This window comes from Meles meles, chromosome 7 (assembly GCF_922984935.1).
Source record: "Meles meles chromosome 7, mMelMel3.1 paternal haplotype, whole genome shotgun sequence".
Lineage (NCBI taxonomy): Eukaryota > Metazoa > Chordata > Mammalia > Carnivora > Mustelidae > Meles > Meles meles.
In genome coordinates, this window is record NC_060072.1 from 5,383,209 (window position 1) to 5,410,840 (window position 27,632).

The following is a 27,632-nucleotide window of genomic DNA, read 5'->3' on the forward strand; positions in this document are numbered from 1 at the left end:
TTTTCAATCTTACTGAAGACTCACAGGAGCCTTCTGCTTATGTAATAAGCATGAATTGCACGTTTTCCGCCAGGGCACATATAAAATCAAATTTTAAAAATCAAATTAAACTGGGCTCCAACGACCATGCTCCCTCTTCCTTCGCTGGGCTTGTGTGACCTAGAGGGCAGCCAGTCTCTCCCCACAGCAGCGTAGAGCCTGGGAGTTGCTCTGGGCCTCCCGCCAACCCCCTTACCCTCTCCCCCTGGTTCCATTGCCGGTGTTTCCAGAAGCTCCGGGGGTACCACTGTGGCCATGCTGGTGACATGGCCACCGCACGGGCTGGACACAGGCCACCCTTTCTGAGGGCCTCCTGCCCATCACAGAAGAGATTCTCAGCAGTTTCCTCCTCAAAAACTGAATGGTGCTCTTTTTAGCTCTGACAACCTGTTGTCTGGCTTCTCTGCCCTCCGTGATGACCTTCCAAGGCCAAGAGCACCTCCCAGCAGGACGGCATCCTCAAGGCCCACCTTGCTTGCTGACTTCGGTCCATAATATCCCTACATGTCAGCGCCCAGGGCTTGTTCCTCACTGGGACCCAAATGCCCAAAAAAGAGCCCAGCACAGAGCAGGTGCTCAGCAAGTCCTAGTGAATGGATGGTGTCGTGGGTTCAGTGTCCACGTTCTCCCACGCCACGGTCCAGTGGCCAAACAGCCGGGATGACACAGAGCACCAGGGATCCATGCATGGAAGCAGAATTCCCTCCCCAGCACTCTCCACTGGTCGAACAAGCCGCCGCCCTCATCCCAGAGAATGGCTCAGGCGGAAACTGAAATCCGAAATACTTCCAGAAGTGACCCACCCCCGTCCTTCCTCTGACTCTGCTTCGGCTCAGCCCGGGTTCCTGGGTGGAAAGGTCACTGTCTGCTCCCAGGTTGGGTCACTCCACGATGAGCCCTCATTTTCTCGGGGTTTCAGGATTAAGGGCTAAGAGTATTCATACAGCCGACCCCCTCCCCACTCAGGCCTCTAAACTCGCACCCCACAGAAGGAATTCATTCATAATGAGTAATATGAATGTCAGATTTCACTTTCCTAAAATCCCACTTTTTCAAAGCATTATGATTATTTTTGTTAACAAATGGAAGTGCTTTCCCCCCAACAGTTCAGTCCCAGAGAATCATCAAAGCTGAGCGAGATCGCTGTTTGCAAACACTTCTCTCCATTACCATAAACGGATAGAAACCTTTAAAATTAATCCCGTTGCATTTATTATTCTATGGGGCCAACTAACAAAGGTTTTGCTAATAAAGATTTTTCATTTCATCTAAATGAGCAAAATTTTACTCTAATTATCGATGTAAATTAATGGCATGCTAGCATATCCGGCGTGTGGAACAGAACTGGATTTGAATTGTCCACTAAGAAAGCTTCCACCATGCCCAGCACAGCCAGCCTCCCACCTCTCCAGCAAAATCAAGCACTTATTTTTAAATGCTGTCTCTAAAAATACGCAGACACATCTCAAATATAGACTGCATCATCGAGGCATCAAAGTCTGGCGTAAGTACCATGGTTTAAGTTGGGGAGTGATTAGCAAAAATCGTGCTCTATTTGGGAAGGACGCTTCTGGAGACAGGCTGGCAAACAGAAAGGCAAAGCCACAGAGATGCACCTTTTCTCCTTGCGTGAGTCATGTACCACGACCTTCTTGGGTGGATGGTACCGTGTCTGTACGGGGAGACACAGAAGTAATTTGGCATGCCTAAATTGTCTGGACCTCACTTGCATTATTCAGAAGGGCTCCCTGAAGACGCTGGGACCTTCCAGCCATGTTAATCAGCATCCTAGTAGAGATCTCCTGTCTTGGTTTATCTGCCGTATAAAAACTAGCTCACCCAAAAAACAAAAACCGTCATGAAGCTGAGATGTCGGCTTTCTTGACTTACAGAGCTCCGTAAGCAGGGGAAGTGGCATATCTTTGAAACCTTTCGGTGTAATTAACCTTTCAGAAAAGGAGAGCGACTTCCGGGGCAGGTGGAGTTGGAAACTGATGGGTCTTTGTGACTCAGCAGAAAATGTCTAATAAAAGGCCACAGGAGCTGGGTCCACTTGGATATGACTTAAGAAGATAGGGACCCCCAGAGAGAGCCTCTCCTGGTCAGGCAGTTTAGATCTGTCCTGGCGACTGCTTGGGGACTTGGCTCTATTTGCGGCTGTTAGGGAAAGGAACCATTCAACATTCTGAATATTTCAGACGTGGCGTTTCTTTAACAGACGCCTCTAGGAGGTGAGAACCACGCAGGCAAATAACAAACAGCCCTCTGACAGGCAGACCTGGGTTTCAGTGCTGCTTCTGCATTTGTCCAGCTGGGTGACCTTGGACAAGTTACTCAACCTCTCTGGGCTTCATTGTCCTTGAACTTTGAGTTTGTTGTTGCTGCCCTTAGGCCGAGGGTGTGCGGTGCACAGGCATCAGACTCCTCCAGCAGGAGCCAGCCTCCACCGTGTGTGGGCCCCAGAGCCGGCACCTCTTCCACGTTCCCACCCCTGATACCCCTCTATGGCAGTCAGACGCGACCTTGACTCTGGTGGGTCTTGGGCAAGAGAATTTCCAATCCTCCTCCCCCACCCCCGCCACGTCACTGACCTCTGACCTTTGGTCTGTACAGGTGCAGACTCTGGGGTTGCCGCCCCTCCCCCAGGCCTTTTGCTGACATCCTTCCCCCAGGCGCCATGGATCCCTGGCTGGGCCCTGAGGGAGGGAGTTCCTACCCCTCCTAGAGGCAGATGGGTTTGCTTCTTCCTTCCCTCCCCTGGGGGTCCTGGTCTTTAGTGGGTTTGGCTACGCCTCCCCCAGTGGCTTTAGGCTTTCACTTCCCCTGAACGGAGGCTCTGGAGAAATGAGTCTGTCTATGCCGTGGTCGTGCACATTGTCTCCGGAGCCGCGACAGGGGCGGGGGGAGGAGAGCGTGTGAGCGTGTGCATGACCTGTGTCTGGGCCTCCCGGCCAGTCCAGCCCCTGGTGCCAGCCCACACTTGCCCTGGACGGATCTGTTAACCTTGTAGCCGATTTCCTCCCGAGCTCTGCCAGGCGTGAGGGCTGGGGCGTCTGGTTCTCCTGGAGACTTGGGGCTCCATGACATTCGGTCCCCTGGGCTCCCTGGAGCCTCCGCTCGCTGATGGGCCTTACACGTTCTGATTTGGTAAATGTTTGACTTTCTCATTGTGGGGATGGGAGGGGCGCTCTCTGGCAGTTTCCCCATCACAGCAGTGGACCCCGAAGTCACGTGTTTTTCAGTGTTCAGAAGGCAGTTGCTACTCCGAGTTTGAAGGGGACATTTCAGGAAGGGCACGATCTGCCGCCGTGACGTGGAAACTGACTCACTTTCAGCTCGTTCACAAACCGCCAGAATTTTGCCTGGGTTTCACGCCCGGCTCCCAGGCCTGTAATTTCAGAACACACTCTCTTGGTGCCCGTTTCCGGTCCTCTTGATGCCTCTCCAATCCCCGCAGCCCCTAGCAGCCTCTGTCCTGTGCCACATCCTTCTCTTCCGTCGGTGCTCTTGGGTGTGCGGACCTATCAAGATTGAGGGGCCACGGGGGCGCCTGGGTGGCTCAACGGGTTAAAGCCTCTGCCTTCAGCTCAGGTCATGATCCCAGGGTCCTGGGATCGAGCCCCGCATCGGGCTCTCTGCTTGGCTGGAAGCCTGCTTCCTCCTCTCTCTCTCTCTGCCTGCCTCTCTGCCTACTTGTAATCTCTATCTGTCAAATAAATAAATCTTTAAAAAAAAAAAAAAAAGATTGAGGGGCCACGTGTGGGCTTCCGCTTCCCACCCATCCAATTCCACGTCGTCCTGGCAGCGTTCATTCTGCCCTTCATGGTACAGAGAGGATTTCCGTGGTCCTGCCTTGACTTTCACTTGTACCAAAGATTTAATTAGGAGTTGGTCCCTCCCTGCTCCTCCTGCCAGACCAGGAGACACATTATTGTCCTTGTGGTTCCATAAATACCCTCGCTTCCATGCTTCAGGTGTTCACCGCATCCTCAAGCATTCATACCCTCCTTTGCATTTACCCTTGATAACATGACCTTCCTCCTCCTTCCTCCCCCATGTTGCTAACACAGGCATGCAGGAGAGCCCTCCACAACCCACTTTCTCTTCTTCAGCCACATCTCGCTCTGTTTCCTGAAAGCCCTGCATGAGGACTGGGATCACAATATGGCTTCGTGCCCTCTGTCCCCCCTCATTTTTAAAGGGTCTACCATTGTCTGGTCAGTCTTCTGTGAGTTTTGTAGGGCTTTCAGCAGTTAAGCAAACATTTCCAGAGCACCTGCTGTGGGCTAGTCCTTTTGTGAGATGTTCAACCTTCGAAGACGAGTCTCGGATGACCTTCAGACAGCTTCAGGACCAGGAAGGGCGATGTCACCTGCACAGGTGGCTTTTCAGCACAAGGGAGAAGGTAGAGAAGAGTGCCAGTCATCTGTCCTGGGGGGTTGCGAGAACCTTCCTGAAGGGAGACAGTTGGAGGTGGTCACTGCCCTTGGTGATGGTGAATTCTCTCCGAGGCCACGTGGCCACTTTCTCAAGGTCTCTCGCTTCCACACAGTGTCTCTTAGAGCCATCCTGTAACTTCCTGCAAATCTACTGTTCTTTTGAAATAAAAAGTTTAAAACATTAGTCAAGAATATTGTCCCAGACTAAACCTGTTTCCCTTCTTAGGGCCTGGAACATTCCCTGTCTCTTCCCTACCCCTCAGTGCTTCATTTCCAGAATTTCAAACAGAGCCAGCAGGGTTTCTCATCACTGCCTTTGGGAAACCCAGAGGCCAGAAGTGCTGGCCAAGGCCAAGGCTCAGGCCCACAGAAAGGAGGGGACACTGCTCCCCTTGGCATGTGCTGAAATCTGGGGCCCTGCCCATTCTGAAAGGCCCTAAAAACCAACTCAGAATTAAGTTACCCCTCTTCTTAGTTCCCTGAAAGCCCTCAGTCATCAAGAATGGCTCAGGTAGGATGCTGGGGTCACTTTGCTCTCTATCTGTGCTCATATGGTCCAGACACGGCCTGGAACCAACCCAAAGCCACATGCTTCACTCTGGTTTCCCTTTTCCAGCCGGTGGGGAGGCAGCGCTGGCCCTCTGTGGGCTGCGCACTGCGGCTGTGAGTGCGGCGGCGGGGCGTGGCAGAACTCAGGTGCCTGCAGGAAGAGAAATGAGTCCGGCCGGCCTTCCCAGGACCAAGGTGGACCGGGCTTTGATTTGCATTTCCCCCCCACAGGGTCCTTATATACACACAGCTCAGGCTCTGTGACTCATCACAGCATTTAATGGCTTCAACTACTCACTAAGGGCACAATTCAATTAAAAAATGTCCTGCGGAAGCCATGAGTAATCCTCTTGAACGAATGAATCCTCTTGAATGAATAATCCTGTCTGTCTTTCAGAGGCTTCCATCAAGCACAGACCAAGTGGGGTTACCCCCCTTTTCAATTTTTTTTTACAGATGTGGGTCTCGGACCTCTGCTGTGAGCGCTGGCCTTCCCCAGCTCCCACCCACGTCTCAGGGGCGCCACAGGAGACTCCGTTGGGCTCTTACGCTCACCCTGGGGACTGACTTCTGCTTCTTTGCCAGTTTGACAGACTGTGGAGCGAGATGCCGGTCAATGCCAAGGGCAGGCTGAAGTACCCGGACTTCCTGAGCTTGTTCAGCTCCAAGAGAATGGCAACACCACCGACCGCTGGCAGTTCCGTCAAGGCCCAAAGGGGCAGCAGTGTTCCCGAAGTCTCGGACAGAAGCAGGTCTGCAGCTTCATCGCCCACTCACGACCTGAAGGCCGGGTTGAAACCTCCGAGCCACCCGTGTGTGAGTCCTTCTTGATGTCGTGCCGCTGTCACCAGGGCCCCAAAGCCCCCAACCCCCCTGGACCTAAGGGGCCTAGAGTCTCTAAGGGACAGGTGACTGAGAAGGTCGCCTGGGCAGAGCCTGGGGTAGGGACACAGGAGAGGAGTCCACAGGTGTGTCCTTAGCACTCACCCGCCTGGAGCAGGAAGGGCGGAGGTGTGAGCAAAGATTGGGGAGAGAGTGGGTGGAAGGGAGGTGTGGGGTGCGGGAGGAGGAATAAGGCGGCTTTAGGGTGAGAAATGGGTTCAGGAGCAGGGGCAGGAGACTCTAGATGTCAGCAAGCTGGGGTTTCATCAGGCAAGAAAGCAAATATCCCGTGGTAGGGAGGCAGTGTGTGCAAGGCCCCAACTGTGTGGCCTGCTGTGAAGTGTTGCTCCCATTTTACAGCTGAAGATACTGAGGCTCGAATAGGTATCCTTACGTTAGATGCGGAGAGACCCAATTTCAAACCAAGGCCTGTCTAACCTTGTGGCTCTGTGCCCAGCCTGGGGCGCAGGAAAGAGGCCGGATTCACGGAGGCTCTTGCCTCATCTGTAGGAAGGATGACGGTGTCTCTGGGGAAGGGGGCTTGAGAGTATCCCAGCCATGTACTTAGGGCCGCCATCGCCGGGCTTCGTGCGTGGCGAGCGCTCAGAGACAGAAGTAACCCTTCCTTTGCCCAGTCGATGCACGTTTACTGCACACCAACTATGCGCTGCGTCTTTATTCTAGCGCTGAGAATGAACAAAGGTGCCTGCCCTTGTGGAGCTCACATTCTTGGAATAATAGCCAAGACACGGCGAATAATAAGTAATTAACAAGATGAAGACAGTGAGTAGAGCAGAATGAAGGGGGCGGCCAGGAGGACCCCAAAGATGTCCACGTCCTAATCTCTGGGACTTGTAATATGTCACCTTACATGGCATCAGAGAATCAGGGTTGCAGACGGAATTAAAGGTGCCCACCAGCTGACGTAAGACAGGATTATTCTGAAGTGGCTGGGAAGGTCCAAGGCGCCCGCAAGGGTCTGTACACGGGGGAGGCAGAGGCAGAAGGGAAGTGCCAGAGAGACGCCAGTGGAGAAAGGCCCACCTGCTGCCACTGACTTGGAAGGTTCAGGAAGGGACCACAAGCTCAGGAGTGTGGGCACGTCTAGATGCTGGAAAAGGTAGGAAATGGATTCTCCCTTGGAACCTCGGAAAGTGCTCAATCCTGCTGACACCCTGATTTTAGCTCAGTGGGACCCGTTTCAGGCTTCTGGCCTCCAGAACCGGAAGAGAATAACCGTGTGCTGTTTGAAACCACCGAGTCTGTAGCTCTGTTACGGCAGCCGTAGGAAACGCGCTGGGGAGGGGGGGCGGGGGGCAGGCACAGCAAGGACCTGGGCTTTCACTCCAGGGGGTGGAGCCCTTTAAGCAGAAGAGTGCTACGGACAGCAAGCCTCCGTATAAAGGCGCCTGTCTGTGTGCTGAGGAGGGGCTGTGCGTGGAGCAGGTGCTGGAGGCGTGGGCGGAAGAAGCAAGGAGTGGGGAGAGGCTGCAGTGGTCCAGGGGAGGGGTCTGGTGGCTCCGAGCGAGGTGGGCAGTGGGGAGCCGGTGGCCAGAGGTCAGATGCTGGATGTGTCTTTGAGGTAAGGCCAACAGGGTGTCCCAACAGATGAGGTGTTGGTTTCAGAGAGAGAGGAGGTCCAGGATGGCTTCTGAGGTTTTGGCCTGAGCACCTAGAAGAAGGGCGTCATGTCCACCCAGATGGGGAAGGCGCAGGTGGTACAGGATTCGGGAGAAAGAGGTGGAATTCAGCTGAGTTGGTTACTGTAGCAGATAACCTTAGGACGGAGGAGGCATGGGCTACATCCATTTCATTCCCCGTATTTAAATGGATAATACGATAGACCGAGAACGGCCTCATACTTGGTCCACGTAATTTCACAATACTGGACATTCTGGAAGGGAGTGCAGGATTAGACATCCACGAAAATGACAAGTGACTCCCTTTCTTTGATAAGACTCTTCCTCTGGTGAAAAATACGTTATTGTCACCACACACACACACACACACACACACACATATACACACACACACTTACACACCAGTACTATATTTAAATAACATCTCCCTATACTTGAATCTTGGCTACATGTTTATTTCCAAAACTATGTTGGTCATTGCAATTAGGCGCCAATAAAGCCCACCGATGGAAGTAACAAATGGCAAAATACCATCTCTGTTTTGCTCCTCCTTTATTCCTGAGCTAATACTGCCTGCGAAATCTTGAACCCCAAACCTGAGCCCTGCCTGTTAGTTTGTATTATGATTTCCATTTTGAATCTCACATTACAAGGCAATTTCCGTTCCTTTCTCTCTAGACCCCCGCCAGGGCCGGCTTGGCGCCGGGCCCCCTGCCCTTGCAGAATTGCGAGCCCATAGAGAGCAAGCTCCGGAAGCAAATCCAGGGCTGCTGGCGAGAGTTCCTGAAGGAATGCAAAGAAAAGGACGTGAACAAGCAGGGCGAGGTCACCACGGCTGAATTCCTGGGTGCGTTCTCGTAAGAGGGTCACCTGCTGGCACAAGCACCTCCCCCTCCCCCCCATGGCAGGCTGGGGACCTCCGTAAATGCTGGCTAGGGGACAAGAGTTCCTAAGGCACCTCAACCCACCACGGGGCACGTTCACGCCCACATGACTGAGTCCGCACACCGTGGCGTTCTCAGCGTTAGAAATCACGGACTTGCTTGTGGTCTCTGGGCGGCATGAAAGGTTCACAGGCTTGGAGAGCTGGTGGAGATGGGACAGGCGGAGGAGGGCCACCGCCGGGGACAGGCCAGCCCACCCAGGGCATCTGCTTCGCCCTATTGATCAGGTCCTGACCACGTGTCGCTTTGATGAGCTATTCAAATGACATCAGCCAGGTTTATAGTTGCGTCATGGTTGCATGTGATTTATGCAGCATTTTACGTTACAGAAAGGTAAATCTGACCTTGTCCCTCCCTGTTTCGTTCCCTTGACGCCCCCTGTGGTCAGCTCCCCCTCCTCCTGACCAATCTTTAGGTCCCTTTTTAAGGAAAATGTTTTTCTCGAGAACCTCCAACATTCATATAAATCATTTTTATGATAATCACGGGTTAAAAGTATGCGAACAAAACAAGGTGTGAACCCTGTAAATGAACAGCTCCTATGAAAAATAACCATTTCTAAATGAAATAGAGAAGATGAAATCAATAATAACCAAGCATTGTTCCATTGATTTTACATGACATGTTTTGCTAAAACCAAATCAGCAATGTTGGTTTTTAATGCGTGTTTGAGTTCCATTTGGTTTTTAGTTAATTCTTTTGATTTTGAGGCTGATGAACCTTAGCTTGTCTCGTCGCTGTGTTTAGTTTTTACCCGGGAACCCGCTGAAGCCGCCCATCCATTATCCTGCTCAGTTTGTCTGGCGTCCATAGCATGTCCAAAATTCCATGCCGTAAAATATACACTTATTAATTTTCAGAAGTCCTTCTGTATGTTCTGAGCCCTGCTGATGACTTTCTGCAAGTTGGAACAGCAGAGCCGGGCCGCCCCTGGAGGCTCCCCAGCCCAGCCCAGTCCCGCCCCGCATGTCCTGGTCGGCATCGCGACCTGCTGTCTCTTCCGTGCCAAGGCAGAAGGACCTCAGGTTGCACATTGCACCTGGTGTCTCCCAGCCCGTGTTTGGTTTGAAGGCACCGTTTATATTCAGAAAGTCCACTTCCGGTGCTTTTCCTCCCCAGCCTTAGCAAGCAGCGCTCGACTCTGTCCCTCCCCGCTCCTCAGCACGGCTTCCTCTCTGCTCTGACCGTACTGCTGGGACCACAGCAGTGGCGGCTGCAAAACCCGACAGCCGGCCGACACCAGGACAGAGAGGGCCCAGCAGGATGCAGGGGACCCCTCCCTCCTCGCCGCGCGGAGTTGCCGTGCACCTGTCTGTCTGCTTCCGTGTCTGTCCAGCCACACCCACCACGAGCCTGTGAGCCGGGACCCAGCCCCGAGCCCCTCGGCAGGGGATGAATGAATGCGGGCATGGACAAATGAATGAGTGAACAAATCGCCAGCAGCTGAACCAGTATTTCTGTCTTTAGCGCTTGTGAAGAAGTTCGGTCTGGACATAAGCAAAGAGGAATGCCAGCAGCTCGTCGTGAAGTACGATTTGAAGAACAACGGGAGGTTTGCGTACTGCGACTTCATCCAGAGCTGTGTCCTCCTGCTGAAAGCGAAGGAAACCTCCCTGATGCAGAGAATGAAAATTCAGAACGCGCATAAGATGGTAGGCAGAGTCACCCTCCGGCAATGCGTGGGGCCGGCCCGAAAGGCTTTCTCACCTCTCTCAAGTCATTGTAAATTCGGATTGTCTGGCTTCATGGACACGGTGGGCACAGTGGGCACGGAGCCTCTGGGAGGGGCCGCTGGCCAGTGAGGACCCACCTGTCAGATGTCCCCGGTCTCACTGCCACCTCCCCTCGGACCCCGAAAATGGGCTCAGATTTTGTCTATACACACATACATGCAAATCACACGTGCGTGATAATCGTGGTATCTGTGTATCACACGTGTGCAATGTATGTGGACAGGTGTGATGGGTGTGTACTGTATTCGTGTGACCTGTGCGTGTGGATGTGTACACATGACTCTCATGACACGCGCACGTGTTCCCATGACAGCGCGTGTGTACCGCGCTTGTGAGATGTGCGCGTGCACGTATAATGCCAGTGTGTAGACACTTGTCAAGCGAGTCTCTGTTGTCCCGTCTTCTCCATTACGTAAAGGCCTGTGACGCCCCAGCACCTTCCAGGCGGGCGCACGGCCCCCAGGGTCTGCTCAGTGGGCGCAAAGCCGCGAGCTGGTGGCTGCCTCAGGGAGGCAAAGACGTGCAGGTGGAATCTTTGAGAGCGTCGCGAACAGCCCCAGATTTCCTGCCTTGGAAAGGACTCAGAGATTTTCTTTCTCTCCTTCTGGAGCCCCGTGAGGGCCTGGAGACCCAAGACTGGGGAAGCAGCCTGGCTCTCTGGCTCCTCCCCCAGCACCAGGAGACACCCGTTTTGCAAACAGAAGTGAAACTTTTTTTTTTTTCTTTCACTACAAAAGAGTCTGTGTTTTAAGGACTCAGGTGATTGGATTGGGTCCCCCAGGATAACCCAGGACAATGTATCTCTCTCTCTTTTTTAAAAGATTTTATTTATTGATTTGTCAGAGAAAGAGAGAGAGAGAGCACAAGCAGGGGGAGCAGCAGGCAGAAGGAAAAGCAGGCTCCCTGCTGAGCAGAGAGCCTGAAGCGGGACTCGATCCAGGGACCCTGGGACCATGACCTGAGCTGAAGGCAGACACTTAATCAACTGAGCCACCCAGGCGCCCCAAAGTGAAACATTTTTAATGGAAACATCCATGTGTGTTCAAGCCTCTGGGGCAGGCCAGACCCTTTCCTCTGGATTGGGGGAAGAGGGGGTTGGAGATTCATCATCTTTCTTGCGTAAACTATACCCACAATGCATTGTCTACAATTTTCTTTTTGTTTGTTTGAAGAGGAATGAGAACCGAAAGATGCCTAAATAGCAGGTGGAGGGCACTGTCCTGGGTTTTCACCTTTTCTCTCCATTATTTATCAGTTTTGTGATCCCCACTCACACCCAGTCCAACCGGTGTGCTCATGGGCTCGCCGTTCTCCCGTCTCTCCGAAACATGAAGCGAACAAACAACAGCTTTTCCTGCTGCTTCTCCATCATCTGTGATACGGAACTGAAGGGCAAGTGCAGCTAGCGTGGCCAGCTCGGGGGACAAACAGCTGGCTCCAGCCACCCCAGGACGCAGCTGCAGGGACCAGAGTGCAGGGCAGACCTGGACGGGACCACCCAGCCACTCCCCACGGGTCCCCGTCATGCCCGGCAGCAGCGGGGTCATGTTGGGTCCACCCAGCAAACAGTAGATCCCATGCAGAACGTTTCTATGCAGCTAAATTTGCATGTGATTTTGTGCAAAATCGGGTGTCATCTTTGTGCAGTTCCTACTTTAGACGAGAGCAAGCATCAGAGCCTTAGGCCAAGCAAAGGCAGAAAAAACTAAGATTAAGACAGTCGTTTCTCTAGCTCGGTTTTCCTGTGAGCAGAGAGAAGACCGTCTTCCTTACATCTTCAGGGGACCCAGGAGCACAGGTGCGAGCTCTGGAAACTGCACAGCCTGCAAGGCCCCTGCCAGCTCTGACCTTCCTCTGCCTCTCCGGGCCTCAGTTTCCCCTCCTGAAAATGAGGGAGGAAGCCACTGAGTTCTAAGGCCCCTTCTGAGCCCTCCCCTGTGCAGAGACTGCCCATCCGCACCAAGGGGCCAAAAAGCTGACTCCTAGTCTCCTGGGATTGTGTGCAGTGAAGCGACAGGTGCTCTAAGACGGCCCCACTGGGAGCGGAGCCTCGGGGCAGATACCAGCGTGCTGCCCGTGTGCTGTCTCACCCCCCGCCCCCCGCCCCAGCTCTGGGCGTTACACCAGGAGGGACTACAGCTGCCACTCTGTGCTTCAGAAAGAGTCCGGCCTTCCACCCCGACCCTACCCTGGGTGCGAGTGATAGGTGGGAGACTGCTCCTCGGGGCCTTTCCTAGGAAAGCGTGTGGCCGGCACCTCCAGAAGTCCTGCGCCGCCTGGTCCTGGTCCTGGTCCGTGTTCCAGTCCCGCCATTTCGTTTTCTAGTTCTTTGGGGATCTTCTCTGCAGGGACAGCCCTCTGGGGAAGCCAGCTGGGACTTGGCTTTCCCGCCACGCCCGAGCTATCCTAAGCTAGGATGGGAAGAGCCTTTCTTGAGCCACGCATGGGTGTGGGAAGAGCCAGGAAAGCACAGAATCCTTTCTTTCTTGAGCGCAGATTGGGTAAATCGGGAGCTAACTAAAGCTAGAGGGTATCTGGTGAGTTTCCATCATAGGTGCTAAATGATGGGAAAATTGAAAGCAATTTAACTTTGCACTAATTTGTTTTATGTAATGCCATGTTAAAATTAAACTTTCCCAAAACGTGCTACACATTATTGCCTACAGTTCACCTCTGTGATATTCAGACATGTGTTAAGGCGAAATCATGCTAAAATATCTTGTTTTCAATCTAATAGCACCTAAATGAAATAATCACAGTGTAGTGTACTATCTAATTACAAGATATAATTACAACCTTGTGATTTTTTTAAAAAAACTCTATTCATTATCATAACCTACTTAGAAGACCCAAACTGAAATCTCTTTACCTCAAAGTATTTTGCAGTCGGCCAGCTGTCTCTCCCTGGCCCCCTCTTTCCTCCCTAACCTGAGAGAAGCAGAGCCTGGATCTGTCCTGGTCCTGCCTCTTCACTTCCCTGAGCCTCCCGCCTCCCAGTCTGTGAAATGGGGATCAACGCGGCCACCTTCCTCCCAGGCTGGGGAAGCAGGTGGGGAGTAAGTGACATGTAATGAACAGGGTTGGTGATCTGCCAATATGGCGATGAGCTCTGCTTGGAGGCTGAGCTTGGAGGTGAGCTCAGCTCTTGGGTGTCTGTTATGACACCCGTTCTAGAGGGGAGTGGGCCAGGGTAGCCCGGGGTAGGGATGAGCAGGGGCAAAACAGGACCTCAAGGGGAGCTCACGGCCGCATGGCTGAGCCTGTCTGCCCCGCGCTACCCACCCAGAAGCTCCATTCTCACCGCTTCTTGGTTTTTGTGTGTGTTTTTTTCCCAGAAAGAATCTGGTGCTGAGACTTCTTCCTTTTATTCAGCTTTACTGCGTATTCAGCCCAAAATTGTGCACCGCTGGAGACCGATGCGGCGCACCTTCAAAGCTCACGACAAGGGCGGGACGGGGCTTCTAAGCGTGGCTGATTTCAGGAAGGTGAGCTCAGCTCTTGGGTGTCTTTGTCTGCACGGGGAGAACCAGCCAGATGCCAGTGGCCAGAAAACCTCCAAAGAGGAGCCCTCACCTCCCTGGCGAACGCCCAGGTGTGAGCAGCTATCCTGGGTCTCGTTTCCTTGGGGCCCTGAGGTTGTCACGTGCCGCTCACATGCAGACTCCAGGTTCTCCTCCCTGAAATTTTCTAGAACCCCGGGGGTCATGACCTGAGCCCTCCGGACACCACTACAGGGGCTACTGGTGCTTGGAGCCCAGGCCGGACCCCACACAGGCCTGGACCCGTGGTCTCCATGGGGGAACCAGGGCCTGCATCCACCTTGCAAGACCCCCAGGGCAGGAGCTCAATAAAGCAGGGTCCCAGCTATGGGACCTCGGCCAGCAGAGGCCAGTGCTGCCTCCTGGGAGACGGTCGTCCCCTCTCCTCCCCCAGACGCCCTCCCCTGCAGTGTGAACTCTGGTGCCTCCCACGTGCCCACGGGAGTGTGCAACACTCCAAGGACACAGGGTCCGGGGGGGGCGACCGCAGGGACCTACCCCCAGACCAGAGAAATGGGCCGCACTCAAGGCTGAGTCAGAACTCCCACTTTCCGAATCACGTAGAACTCGTTGACTTAGCAGATTCTGGGCCCTGATCCCTGCCTACCTGCTTTCCCTACCCCCGCCCAGCCACGGAGGTTGAGAAAGTAATTGCGGTCCCAACGTTAGATTCAAAATCACATGCTGCAGTCAGGAAGAACGCTCAAAACCTCAAAGGGTGATGACCTCAAAATACACTTCCAAAAATGTTGTCCTCAGGTTCATCTCTGCTTCTACCAAAATAAATTTTAAAAGTAAAACCCTCTCCCATCAAGTGGGGAACATGAGCAGAAGTTGGCGGGTGGGCTCGTGGGGCTGCAGGAAGGAGGAGGGGACGTCCCAGCAGCCCCCAGGGACACCTGCCCTCAGGCCACATCCCCCCCCCCCCCCCCAGTGGCTTTCCAGCTCAAACTGTTTGTCTTTACTTTGGGCTCAAGTCAACTCTCAGCCTGGCCTTCTCCCATTTCCAGGCCAAGAGGGGAAGGAAACGGGGTCCTGTCTGCATCCCAGGAACTTGGGGGTGGGTGGCAGAGAAAAGGGAGTACTCGAAAGGTAGATGTGGCCTCAAAAGAGCCAGATTTGGAGACAAGCTGGGAGTCGGGTACGCAGGCCCAGCTTCCTTGGTGGGGCCTGTCATCCCGCTGCCCGGAGGAATCTTGGGCTCTTCCAGCCCCGCATTCTAGCCTCCCGTTAGAAACAAATTATAACACATATATTTCCAAGATAGGAAATCCATGACTTAATCTTTACTTTGACTTATGAGGGAGACCATCTATTAGGGTCTGTCTCGGCTGCATGTCACAGGGGGGACCCAGCAGCTTAAACGCAGTGGAAGTCTGTTTCTCTGTCACATAAAAGAGGCCCCGGGGTTGGAAGAGCTAGCACGGTGCTGGACAGTCACTGGGGACCCCATTGTTCTTGCTCTGCCATCCTTAGCACCTGGCTTCCTTCCACAAGGTTGCCTCGTGGTCTGTGGTGGCTGCTGGGGCCCCAGCATCACATCCGTAGTCCAAAGGGGCAGGCAACTTTTCTTTAGAGGAGGCTTCCCAGAGGTCCTCCATCATGTTCTCACTTAGGTTTAACTGGCTAGAGCACACCTAGCTCCGAGAGAGGCTGAGAAGTGTTGCCTTTTAGCTGCACACACAGCAGCCTGGTGAAGACCAGGGGGTCTGCTCACTGAGGGGGAGGGGGCAGCCGCTGCAGGTGGGCAGCCAGCTCCGCCATGGGCTGTATTACTGTCAGATCAGCCAAACCCGGCTCCCTGCACCTGCTGTCCTGCCTTCCTCCCCGGTGGGCTGCACCCTGAGGCCCCGCCCCTGTTAAGGCCCTGTGGCCAGGTCTCCCACCTAGCGCTCTACTCTCTGTCCATCCACCTTGCCTGAACGTGTTGACCAGCCCCACTACCCTGCAGGGAGGCGACGGCTCTTAACCTCCTTTTCAGGGAGGGGAGGGTGGGGAGAACCAGCGGCTTCCATCGGACAGGAAGAGTCTCTAGTTTGATACCCATGGTGCATGCTCTGACCCTTGGCAGGGTGAGGGCTGAGGAGAGAGGAGGCAGGAGGGAGGGAAGCGGGGTGGGGGGGAGAGGGAGGGGCATGTACGGTGCGGGGAGAGGGCTGCTGGGGGCCGCTTTGGAGGTGGGATGTTCGGACTGGGCGGCGGAGAGGCGGCGCGTGGCCGGCCCCTTGCTGGCAGCCGGCCTCCTCGAGTGCATGGAGGCCAGCGGGGGCTCTGTCCGGGGGGCTCTGTCCGGCAGGTCCTGAGACAGTACAGCATCAACCTCTCGGAGGAGGAGTTCTTCCACATCCTGGAGTATTACGACAAGACGCTGTCTTCCAAAATCTCCTACAACGACTTCCTCCGGGCCTTCCTCCAGTAGGTGACCGCTGTGGCGCATCCGGCGGGGATCAGCCGGGACCACGGGGCCTGTCCCTAAGACTAACGAAATCCCAGAATCGGGGTGGGGGTGGGGGTGGGTCGTGAACGTTCGGCGTGTCTCCAGAAACACAGCCCTGTGTCCTTCCCGGCTGTGAAGACCCAGAGCTGCCCTGCGGCTCCGACACGGGCGGGGTGTCTGCAGGTGGCTTCGGGGCCCCCAGAGCCGTGAGACCCTGCACTTGGCTGGAGCAAATAAAGATGTTAGTCTTTGTGGGAATGATTCTTAAGGGTTCATAAGAACCCCCAACGATAATATGCTTAAAAACTTGGGATTTTTGGAGGTTTTTATTCGTAAGAGCCTGAGGGGCCCAGAAGGCCTTCCTGCGTCCTGGGTGAGGTCGGTGCTTCTGCTGGCCTTGTCCGCACGGCCGCCTTTCTGCCCCTGGAGACACGGGCACCAGCTCACATCTAAGTCCGGCCTCGTTCCAGCCCGGCTGGCGGCTGACTGGAGGCACCTGTCGGTGACCGTTGGGGGAAGGACCCTTCCTCAGACGTGACAGGGTCTGACAAGCTAAGAGAACTTTTAAATCCCTGCAGTCCTCACCACCTTTCGTGAAGTAAATGGGAGACATAGAGTTTGCTGCCTTCTGGAAGGTTCTGGAAGGGAGTAGGGAGAAGCAGCCGGGCTAACTACCCCTGAGTTGCGTGGCCACGGACTGTCAGGGAGGGGGGAGTGCAAGGAGCCCCCAGTCACCCCAGTCCAGGTGGCTCCGGCAGAGAAGCCCCTGGGCCGACACCCCTCCCACCCCTGCGCAGGGTCCACGTAGGCCACGGGCAGAAGTGGCCCGAGTTCGGGGAGGCTCTGGGCTCCAAAGTGCGTGAGGTGTGGGAAGAGGAGCGGCGGCCACCACAGGCCCTCTCTGTCCGTGAAGATGTTTCACCGTCCCCTGTCCCCTGTCTCCTTGTGTCCTGGGTTCCAGCTCAGTTCACACCGGACCCCAGGCTGGGGGCGGGGGGCGGCTCACGGGGAGGCTGCTCCAGCTCCGAGCCAGGCGGAGGCCCCGCTGCTGGAGTCTGGCCTTGCAGGTCGGCCCAAGCCCGGCGCCCCCCACCCACGGCTCGGCCACAGGGAGCCCCTGCTGCCCGGGTTGGAATCTGGGGTGCAGCGTCTTCTCTCCGCTTCATCGCCTGTGATTTTTCTCTGAACCTGGCCTACGCCGGGTCGTCTGCTCTCCGTGCGGCTGTGATTGGTGCGGGTCCGAGCACCCCGCCTGGCCAGCGCCTGCATAGATGCGCGGGGCTTCTTTTTCCCCTGAGGGAGGCCCGCGGGGGCCCAAGCAGCGGCCACGGCTTCTCCTCCCCTTACCTGTGGTCCTCACTGAGTTCTCCAGAAGGAGGGGCCGGAGCGAACTGTCTGTCGTGTGGGCGCTCTGTCCCACCGGCCGCACCAGATTCCCAGCCCCACCGTGGAGATGGCGCCACTGAGGCCAGTGCTGAGGGAGGGGGGAGGCCCTGCAGGAAGCGCAGGCAGCGGTGGGGGGCTTCCTGCCCCTCGGTCAGACGCCCCCAGCCTGGCAACGGGGCATCAAGGATGAGGCAGAGGGGCTCTGGCAGGGGCAGGGCTGGGATTGGGGTGGGGGTCCCAAGACTTCAGAGGCCCCCAGGGAGGAAGGTGCCCGCTGCAGGGGAATGGGTGCTCGGGCAGCCTGAGTTCAGGGAGAAGGAGAGAGAAGGACACCCCAAGTGGGTGCCATGCAGCAGGGATGCCCTTGGCCTCAGCAGCTCTTCTTAGGAGTGAGGGGCGAGTAGATGCCCTTCCCATGTGCCCATGCCCCTGCGCCAGCGTTCGAGGCCCTGCCTGTGTGCCCAACCCTATCCCCCACCCCCGCCGTGTGCCCACCCTTGGCCTTCCCCGAGCAGACCCTCGCATGGCCTCACACTCTGCCCCTGCTGTCCCTCCGCCCACCCGGCAGGACCCCTCAGATCACCTCTCAGCCGCGTCCTTCAGGTGACCTTCCTGACAAGGCTGAGTCAGACATTTAGTCTCACGCTGTCCAGGGGTCTTTGGGTCCGTCATCGAGGGGTTTGGAGAGCCTCCCGGTCAAGAAGGGCCTTCCAGAGGCAAACAGCTCATCCTGACCCAGCACGGGACCAGTGTGGGCTCACAGCTGGCCAAGGCGAGGCAGGCCCACAGGTGGCATTCTCAGGGTAGCTGTGGCGTCAGTGAGACTGGGTTCGAGCTCCAGCTCTACCATGAAACCCGGCCAAGTCACTTCCCCAATCTGAGCCTCAATTGCCACATCTGTAGATGGGGCTCAGTCTCACCTCAGAGGACATTGGGAGAGCCGAGTGTGGAAAGAGCTAGCGCGGAGCATGGCCCCAGGAAGTGCCCCATCTCTTCTCCTCGAGCCAGTGCGAATCGTCCCTGGGCTGGGCTCAGCAGTGGGGTTTCTCGGGAGTTAGCATAACTTCCAAGCTGAGAGATGCCGGTGAGTGGGCTATTAGCCATCCCCTCCCTTACGCCCAGAAGAAGTAGGCCAGCCACTTTCCTGACACCTGGATCCTTCCAGCCCAAGTCAGAAGAGTGCCAGACTGAGGGTTGGGATATCCAGCCTTCCCCTGGCCAGCCCTTGGGGGGTTGCGACTTACCTCTCTGGACTGAGCCCCTATTTCTGTATCAGCAAAAGGAAGTTAGATAACCCCTCTCTGCCCTCTTCCTGGGACCGTCCGTCCATGGCTCCAGCCAGCCAGCCAGCCCATTCTGTGCCTGGCCCAGAGTTCAAACACATACTTGCCCCCTAGAGCTCTAAAGACGGTGGGTCGCAACCAATCGAAGAAGAGGAGAGTCAAGGCTCCGGTAGGAGAAGCTCTCGGTCTCTGGGCACCCAAAGTGCCCCAGCCCTAAGCTCAAAGTCTGGGCCTGGACCTCAAGACCGGATTTCGGCAAGGGCTTGAGGGAAGGGTGTGCTCCAGAGTCCTGAGAGTCAAAGTCAGGAGGCTGAGAGGCCCAGGTTTCTACCTAAAGATGGATGAGTCCCAGGTGGGACCGCCATCCCCTCCTCCTCTTTCTTGGGCCCTGTATCCCAATCAGGTGTCTCCAGTTGGGGGCAGCCTTCCCTGAGCCCCACTCAGCTGAGTGCCGCAGCCCCTCTGAGTCCCAGCATGTTATGAGGTTCAAGTCCTCATCCCTCCACCTCCAGGGGAGCGCCTCATATCAGAACAAATGGCTTCATTCATCTCACCCTCATATGCCCATGCCCCTTCCATCTAATCTTGGAGTTCCTGTCTCTGAAGAGGTGACGTCCATTTCCCCACTCCTGAATCCGTAAGTCAGCCAGGTGACCTAGTTTGGCCAATGCGCTATTGGCTAGCAAGCAGGACGCAGTAGAGACTTGGGAAGCACCTGTGGTTTTTGGCTTCTTGGAGGCAGAGAGCTGGAAAGAGCATCACTCCCAATTGTATGACAGGACAAACGCAAATTAATGACTTTTCTTAAATCCATCTGAGAATGGAGTCCACCACAAACGCACCAGAATCTGGGGGGAGACAGGTGCCTGTAGGGAGCAGCAGACCCAAGCGCTTGCTCACCTGCAATAGTGACCCCCAGACATCAGATAAGCCAGTAAGAGGATTCAGCTGGAAAATTCTAACTCATTGCTGCAGGCTAGCCTGAGAATGGGAATTCTCTGGGAGCTGTTGACATAGGGATGTTCGCATCATTCAGGAGCCCCACCGGGAGCTCACAGAGGTCAGGGAGAATCCAGAGAAACTCTCCCCCACCCCTTCTGTTTCCCCAGAGGTACTGGCTGGAAGGAGAGAGCAGCAGCCACTGCTGAAACTCCGCCAGACCCCATCTCCCGTCTCTCAGAGGGAGCAGAACAGTAATATGCAAAACGGTGACAAAGCTGTAGCCAGGGGGCACTAATTGGAACCCAGTGCAGGTGAGGGAGTGGAACACGAAAATAAAAGACTCTTCTCCTGCGGGGAGAGGCAGAAATACATGCCAAGCCCGCAGTACATCTGCGTGAGGGGAAACACTGTCAGAATCCACTTTTTCAGAATTCTAGAAATTAACCCAATGTTTATACAGGAATCCAAGGAGCACTTATTCAAGAAAAGCAGCTGAATTTTAGGGGGGCAGGGGAAGAGCACACTTTGTGACATCTCAACTTGTTCTAGTCCAAAGAGCCACTCTCCAGCTCCGCGCTAGCTTTGAAAAATAACGGTCTGCACTCCCACTGCAGCGTGGCAGTCACCAAAGGAAGTAGAATAGAGCTGGAGCGCTTTCAAAGCCTCACTCGCAGAGAATTGTCATATTTGACCTGCCGAGTGATTCCCCGGAGGACCCCTTTTGCAAGACTGTATTTGAACTGACTCAGAAATTGCTCAGGTACCAAAAGATCTTTTCCTCGGAGTACAGAGGCGACATTTGTCAAAAACAATTACAAGCAAATATTTTAACTTTGTGACTGATGGGGTAGAGGGTGACTGTTGGGTCAACTAATTTAAGAGAGCTTAAAAGGCAGAGTTGGGGAATAAGATGTTCATAGAGACTTTGAAAAGTTCCCAAGATTTCCTGGGGACCTAGAAGTCCATGTATGTGCCTGGGGCTGGCACATGCCCAGGGATGTGTGCATGCTCAGAAAAGATAGGATAAGACCCTAAGCTCTCATCTTTGACTGAACTTAAGACTCTGCTCTGGCAGGAGATAAAAGCTAAGGCAGAGTTTGTGCTCCCTGGCTCAGTGCTGAAGACATGACTCCACATGCACACAGAGCTGTCAGCAAAGACTGGGAGATTTATTAGTTCCAAGCGTTTAAGGAAGTCTCTGCCTAATCAGTTAGCTATTCAGAATAGCTAATGGTCAGTTGACCATTAAGCTAACTGAAAAGAGACGTCACTGGCCATATAGGACAAAGAATATAGACTTTACAGAATTAATTCAGAAAAGGAACTAAATGAATAATTACAACAAGCAACTATAACAAACTTTTGGAGAGGGAAGAATCTTATTTCCAAAGTTGCCACATTCTATTATTTAAAATGTCCAGTGCTTAACAACAAATTACAAAATGTAAAAGGAAGTAAGAAAGAAAGCCAACTGGGTGGCTCAGTTGGTTAAGCATCTGACTCTGGGTTTCAGCTCAGATCATGATCTCAGGGTGCTGAGATCAAACCCCATGTCAGGTTCGGTGCTTGGCACAGAGTCTACTTGTCCCTCTCTCTCTCTGTTCCTCTCACTGAGCTCGCTCGTTCATGCTTTCTCTCTCTCTCTCTCTCTCTCTCTAATATAAATACATAAAATATTTTTTAAAAAATGAAGAAGAAGAAAGTATGGCCCATACATGGGGCCGGGGAAGTAATCAATAAAACTTTCCTGAGGAAGCCCAGATGTTGGATGTAGTAGACAAAAAGCTTTGACTATTTAAAATATAGTCAGATAGCTAAAGAAACCCATGTCGTTAGATTAACGTCTCACCAAATTGGGAATATTAAAAATATTAAAGAGATTAAAAATATTAAAAAGAACCAAATAAAAATTCTGGAGTTTGAAAACTGTAACTGAAATTAAAAATTCACTAGAGGAGCTTCACAGCAGATTTGAGGATGCAAAAGAAAGAATCCGAAAACCTGATGATAAGTAAATTGAGATCATCCAGTCTGAAGAACAAAAAGGAAAAATAAAGAAGAAAAATGAACAGAGCCTCAGAGACGTGTGGAGTATCAGGAATACCAGCATACACACAATGTGAGCCCCAGGAGGAGGTAGAGGGGTGGGGGTAAGTAGAAAGAAGACTCAAAGAAACAATAGCCAAAAAACTCCCCAAACATGAAGAAAAACATAAATCCGTGTATCCAAGAAGTTCAGTGAACTCTCAAGAGGATAAACTCTCAAAGAGATCCACACTTAGACCTACCATGTCAAGCATATGATCACGTCATTGGATGCAGAAGACAATGCTTGACAAAATTCAGCATTGATTCTTAAGAAAAACTCTTGGCAACCTAGAAGCAGAAGGGAATTTCTTTAACTGAATAAAAGACATGTACAAAAACTGTAGCTAACATTGTAGTAAATGATGAGAGATTTAATGTCTTCTCCTAAGATCAGGAATAAGGCAAGGATGTCTTCTCTCATCACTTATTCGTCATCATACTGAAAGTCCTAGACAGTGCAATAAGACAAGAAAAATTAAAAGGAAAAATAAAAATGGAAAGGAAGAAATAAAATTCTCTATTTGCCGATGATATGATTATCTAATAATAAATTCCAAAGAATGCACCAAAAAGGCTAACTAAGCTAAGTGAATTACAAAGAACAAAAGTTAATCATGTGCCTACATATTCACAGGGAACAACTGCAACGTAAAATTTTTTAAAAATACTATTTAAAATATAGCCCCCAGTGAAATACTTAGATACAAGTCTAACAAAATGTGCACAGAATCTGTATGATGAAAACTGTAGAACAAAGATGAAAGAAAGCAGAGATCTAAACAAATGGAGAGAGAAAGGTTTTTTCATGAATTGTGAGTCCAAACATGGTGAAAATATCACTTCTTTCCAGTCTGATTATAAGTCCTATGTAATCTCCATCAAAATCTCAGCAAGATCTATTTTATATGTCAACAAGCTCATTGAAAAATGTACATGGAAAGGTAAAAGAACTGGAATAGCCAGAACAATTCTGAAACAGAACAAAATTGGATACCTGCCACTATCCGATTTCAAGATCTACCCATAGAGTTAATCAGGAGAGTAAGATATTGGCAAAAGGATAGACTTGTCGATCAATGGAACAAAAGAGAGAGCCCAAAAGTATACCCATACAAATATAGTCAACTGATTTTTGACAAACATATAAAGACAACTCAATGGAAACAGAGCATCATACATAGAAACATGAAACTTATACAAACCTCACACCTTATACCAAAATTAACTTCAAGTGAATCATGGACCTAAATGTGAAACATAAAACTATAAACCTTCTACAAGAAAACATCAGAGAAAATCTGCATGACTTTTAGCCTGACAATGAGTTTTTAGGTACTACACCAAAAGCATGGCTCATAATAGAAAAAAATGATGCGTTGGACTTCATCAAGATTAGAAACTTTAAAAAAAAAAAAGATTAGAAACTTTTGCTCTGAGAAACTGTTAAGAGAATGAAAAGACAACCCACTGACTAGAAGAAAAGATTTGCAAATCGCATATTCAATTAAGGACTTAAATCCAGAGCATAAGGAACATTTAAACAAAACAAAACAAAAAACATTTTTAAGGAAGAGGACAAAAAAATCCGAACAGACGCTTCACAAAAGAATATATGTGAATGGCAAATAAGCATATGAAAAGATGTTCAACACCAGTAGTCATTAGGGAAATGGAAATTAAAACCACAAAGAAATAGAAGACACACCTTCTCAAATGGCTAAATTTTTTTAAATGAACAATACCAAATTCTGATGAAGATGTGAACTGAGAGGAATACTCACTCAATGCCACTGGGACTGTAAAAACATACAGACATTCTGGAAAACAGTATGACTTAAAAGGGGTCAAAGAAGGGGAATTTTTCAAGTGATGGAAGAGTTCCCTACGGTACTAGGGTGGTGGATACATGACTCTGCATTTCTGAAAACCCTTAGAACTGCACACTACAGAGAGTGGCTTGACTATAGGCAAATTTAAAATAATCAACTAAGATGTCAGAGAATCCCAGGATGTAAGGCAGACTGTGAGAACGAAACCTAATTACACTGCACATGTATGACATAACCGCCCTGAGTCGGGTTGGGAGAAGGGACCTGACCAATTTAACCTTGGAAAACGGGTTTTGGTTTATCAAACTAAACACAAAAAGGGTTGCACAGGAGCCTTGTACTCTAGTTGGTAACTGTGTTTCTCACAAGGGTCCAGACCAAGAATTCTGAAATTGCTTCGTGGAGGTACCAGGATTGAACACGCACATGATTGCAGGTATGGGAGCCAGGCTCCTCCTTGTCAAAGGAAAAAGTTACAAATAAGCAGATGGAAACAAGAACAAATGATGCATTGCTGCATTAGAGTCTGGGGTGGGGGGTGGCATATCAGTATGAACTAGTGATTATTGAAGATAAGTAGATGATAGATAAGTAGGTGGATGGATGGACGGTTGGATGGATGGATGGACGGTTGGATGGGTGGATGGATGGTTGGATGGATGGATGGACGGTTGGATGGGTGGATGGACATTGGATGGGTGGATGGATGGTTGGATGGATGGATAGATGGATGGATATTGGATGGGTGGATGGGTGGATGGATTTTGGATGGATGGTTGGATGGATATAGACATAAGAGAGAGAAATAGCATATAGATGTTTTAGAACATTCATATATTTCCTCACCCTGTCCACTGTGAGGATCTAGAAGCAGTAATACCCTAGTAACCACTAGCACATCTATCACCTAGATCTTATTTTCTAAATAAAAGGAGTTAGAACTCTCTGGAGAAATGGCTGGGGCAAAGAAAATGCTAGATGGCCTTGGAGCACCCTGTAATGCCAGAAATCAAAGAAGTCAAGCAAACAAAAGATAGGAATATGTCAAAAGAACAGGAGCCAACTTGAAGAAGCAGCCAGCGACAAAGTTAAAACAATCTGAGCCACAGAATAAATAGTGATAGTAGTAGGTTTTAACCTAATGAGTAAAATAAATAAGCATGAGTCTGTGCTGATAGAAAATAAATAAATGGCAGAGAAGGGACGAATCTTCCTTACAGAACAATTCCAGATAATAAATGTATGAGGAAGGAAGAATTTAAAAATTGCCATGAGAGCGCCTCAGGAATCATTAGTCCGGGCAAGATCCATAGACAGATGCTCGAATTAGCAGACACAACTTTAATAATTGGGACCTTTGTATGGCCTGAATATACCTCCCAAATATTTATTAACTAATGGGGTGGTTTTAACTGTGCCCACAAATTCTTTGCTGCTCCTCCCTTTAGAAGGGAGAACTTGAGTCACCTTTCCTTGACTGTGAGCTAGACTCGTGTCTCTCTTCTAACAGAATATAGAAAAGGAGAGAAACTTGGCAGACATCCATCCCCCCTACCATGTGTTCAAGATCAGCAGTGGCGGCAATAATTCGCGGTACCACCACGTGACCCTAGGTGCCTTGAGGATCCATCAGCTGGGTTGCAATCTCATAATTCATAACCCCAGGCTGATCATGAGAAAACATTGACAAACCCAACTTGACGGATGTTCTACAGAGTATTCAACCGGTATTCAAAACTTTCAAGGTCAGGCAAAGTGAGGACAGACTAAGAAACTGTCGCTATGAACACGTGACAACTAAAGCAACATGGCAGCGTGCACTGGATTCTGGAAGAGAAAGGACCATAATCAAAAACTGCTGAAATCTGAATAAAGTGTATAGTGTAATAGTGTTGTACCAGCGTTCATGTCCTAGTTTTGGTAAAAGCATCACAGCTATGCAATGCATCCACATCCGGGGAAACTGGGAGAGGGGTATGGAGGAACTCTCTGTACCATCTTAAGACTCTTCGGTAGATCTAAAATTACTTCAAAATAAAAAGGGTTTTTGAATGGGAAAGTCATGTTCTATTGTTCAGGGCCCAACCATTCTCCTTCCTCCAGGAAGCTTTCCCGGATCTCCCCGTCCACTGGGCTTGCTGTTCCTCAGGGCCCTCCAGCCTGCCCCCTCTGCCACTCTTGGGGCCCCAAGCATGTAAGACCTAAAGGGCTCCCCTTCTTTTTTGGGATTAGAGGAACCTTCCAAAGCACACTGTGAGCTTCCAGACAGCAGGGGCTGACTCTCAGGTCTTGGAGACCTTCAGAATCTGTCCCTTCCATGGGAGAGTGGAACTGAGGGCCCCCAGGCAGGCTTGGGTCCAGCTGGGAGCTATGGGTGGCATTCGGGGAGAGCACTGGATGAAATCCTTGTCCACAGAGCTTGTTACCTCCACTGGTTTATTCTGGGGGCTGGGCAGGGGTCTCTCATGGAAAGTGAAGTTAGACCCAGGAGACAGCTCACTGGATTTGCTCACTAGACTCTCATAGACGGTAAGAGGGTTATCCGAGATGCCATCCCATATGGCGGACACCTGGGCAAAGATGACAGTGAGTGCCTGAACCCTGAGTGCAGAACCACCAAGAACTAAGGCACTAGGTCCCCTGGAACCTTTGCTGTGGGACCCCCTCCACCACTTGTCCAAACCCCAGACAACCCATCTACACTGAGGGCAGCAAGGGCTGTTTCTGGATTCTGAGCAGGGCGTGGGGACCTGTATGCTACAGGAGGGCCTAGACGCATGACTCTAGGCAGCAGCTGCCCCAGAGGGTCCCTGCCCCCCCCCCCATCAGGAGCCCTGCTTGGGCTCACGTTGGCCAAGAACAGCAGCCAAGTCTACCTATGGTCAAGTGGTTCCTCCTCATTGCCCACTGATGGGGAGCCAAGGCCCAGGGCAAGTTGGCATAGGCCCCCTGTGAGGTCCTGGGGGAGGGTCAGGTGATAGGTGGGGCAGTCTGAGGACAGGTAAGGGCCATGGAGAGGCTGACACCCATCATCTGCCCCAGGCTGCTCCTCTTGCCCTCCACACACCCCTCTGGGACGTCTCTTCCACGCCCATGGCTTTGGTTATGACCCACAAATGCAGATCTCAGAGATGTTCTTCCTCCTCCAGACCCATTTATCCCCCCAGCCACTGGACCCTTCCCCTGAATATCCCAAGTGCACCTGCAGCTCCAGTCCCAAAACTCAGCCTCTCTCCTCACACCTGTCCTTCCAGTTCCCATTCTCCCTTCCACAACTGGCAGCCAACATCCATTGTCATCCTTGGCTCTCCCTCACCTCACCCCCACATCCCTCCCTCAGCAATCCTACCTCCTTAATCTATCACCACCTCCCTAGTCCAAGGCAGGCCCACGGGAAGTGATCAGTGAAAGTTGTGGTAGGGATGGATGGATCAATGAAGGGAATGTGGATTGGTGGTTGGATAGCTGGGTGGAGGATGGATGGATGGATGGATGGATGGATGGATGGGTGGATGGATGGTGGACAGGTGGATGGATAGATGGATGGATGGATGGATGGATAGATGGATGGGTGTGGATGGATGGACAGATAAGACCAATGGGTGGACAGATGGAGGGACAGACTGATGGGGATGGATGGACAGACAGGACCAATGGGTAGATGGATGGATGGACAGACTGATGGGTGGATGAATGGATGGAAGGAAGGAAGGAAGAAAGGAAGGAAGTAAATGATGGGACTTATATAGCTTAGGCTGCTTTGAGACTGGAGTCATTATACCTGTCAGTGGTTTTCTTGGGCAACACCTGGACCCTTAGTCTGGTAAGAGCTAGGTTGAACATACTGCTTCTGGGAAGGTCCCAGAGCTCAGACCATCTCAAGGTACTCTGTTCTGAGGAAT

General features: G+C 51.9%; 1 protein-coding gene across 1 annotated transcript in view; it reads left to right on the top strand.

Moving 5' to 3' along the window:
* Positions 1–16,245, top strand: part of EFCAB6 (EF-hand calcium binding domain 6) — a 226,274-nt gene extending 210,029 nt beyond the window's left edge. Inside the window, exons 29-33 of the mRNA XM_046010713.1 lie at positions 5,613–5,843; positions 8,228–8,396; positions 9,961–10,145; positions 13,562–13,711; positions 16,062–16,245. Of these exons, the coding sequence (XP_045866669.1) occupies positions 5,613–5,843; positions 8,228–8,396; positions 9,961–10,145; positions 13,562–13,711; positions 16,062–16,184 (858 nt within the window). The 3' untranslated portion in view covers positions 16,185–16,245. The remainder of the gene's footprint in view (positions 1–5,612; positions 5,844–8,227; positions 8,397–9,960; positions 10,146–13,561; positions 13,712–16,061) is intronic.
* The last annotated feature ends 11,387 nt before the right edge of the window (positions 16,246–27,632 follow it).